At 37.0% G+C, this 1359-nt stretch overlaps 1 protein-coding gene across 1 annotated transcript in view; it reads right to left on the reverse strand.

The window, feature by feature from the left end:
• Nucleotides 1-1359, reverse strand: part of LOC107751266 (stimulated by retinoic acid gene 6 protein homolog) — a 42224-nt gene that overhangs the window by 35849 nt on the left and 5016 nt on the right. The window contains exon 2 of the mRNA XM_016566942.1: nt 217-305. Coding sequence (XP_016422428.1) covers nt 217-305 — 89 coding nt within the window. The remainder of the gene's footprint in view (nt 1-216; nt 306-1359) is intronic.

Genomic DNA, 1359 nt, shown 5'->3' on the forward strand with positions numbered 1-1359 from the left:
CATTTACACTGTTTTCAATATTTGTTAATTATTGTTTGTCATGTTATAGAATTTCTACATTTTACATATTAAATTACAATGCAAAATATATTACAAAAAGTGATTTTTTTTTCATTCATTTTTTCCGCACTTATAATGAAACACAACAAAGTTTTGATTGCATTTTAAAATTTACCATAACGAAACATTCATAAGACACAAATTAAGAGTACTTACTCGACAGGAGGTTTGGTGGGCAATGCATTTTCGTACCAGTCTGAGTAGTCGTAGTCATCTTTCACAGTTTCAGCACTCATGGTGCCAACCTACAGATGAAACAGAAGTTTCAATGAGCTCCAATAACTTAGACAGCAGCCGGAATCAGTCTTCCACACTCCTGTGAGACACAAAACGCCCTAATTGTTCGGTTCTTGTCCCAAAAGTCTCCTTCTCTCCTTCTTTCTCGCCCCTTGTTCAGGTGCCCTGTTACCACTGTGACTGAGAGCTGTGAGGAGCAATGTGACGGATCCCTTTCTGTAGCATGCCAACCCAAAACGTCTTTGCTTCAGCTTGGATCTCCTTTTCAGATGGGGGATTACCACCTCACTGGAAACCAGGAGAGAGAGAAAGAGGGGGTGTGAAAGCAATCCAGAGAGAAGTTTTCTCTCCTGCCACCTGTAGTTCAGAGGGATTAGGTGGACTTTCAAGGGCTGGTATTGAGAGTCTGAATGAGTCAAAACAGACTGGAACTGTGTGGGGGCCGAATGTTGACATATTCCACCGTGATAACAGGGAAATTCATGTGTGAGAGCGTTGTTCCAGTTATCAGGTGGAGATTCTCAATGGTGACTCAAAGCGTGAGGAATAAGGAAGTAATTTCCATGAACCACACACATGTATTGACACACAGGTGAGGAATCAAGTCAGACGCAGTACAGGTTACACTTTCTAAAGTGTTTTTATTTCGTTACGACTGCAGAATTTTATCTACAAGAGATAAAATGATTACAATAAGGTTTTCAAACTGATATTCTAACACAATCTCAAATAATTTTAATAGTGCTGTCAAACGATTAATCGCGATTAATCGCATCCAAAATAAAAGTTTTTGTTTACATTATATATGTATGTGTATTGTGTATATTTATTATGTATATATAAATACACACACACACATACAGTACATATTTTGAAAATATTTACGTTTATATTCATATTCTTATATTTTATATTATATATAAATATATTTAATATATAAAAATGTATTTAAATATACACAGTATACACACACATATTATGTACGCCACAGCCATATCACCCTACAGCCCAAGACTGGTTACCCACTGAAGCTAAGCAGGGTTGAGCCTGGTCAGTACCTGG

Source organism: Sinocyclocheilus rhinocerous, unplaced genomic scaffold (assembly GCF_001515625.1).
Source record: "Sinocyclocheilus rhinocerous isolate Xijiao unplaced genomic scaffold, SAMN03320098_v1.1 scaffold872, whole genome shotgun sequence".
In the NCBI taxonomy this organism is placed as follows: Eukaryota; Metazoa; Chordata; class Actinopteri; order Cypriniformes; family Cyprinidae; genus Sinocyclocheilus; species Sinocyclocheilus rhinocerous.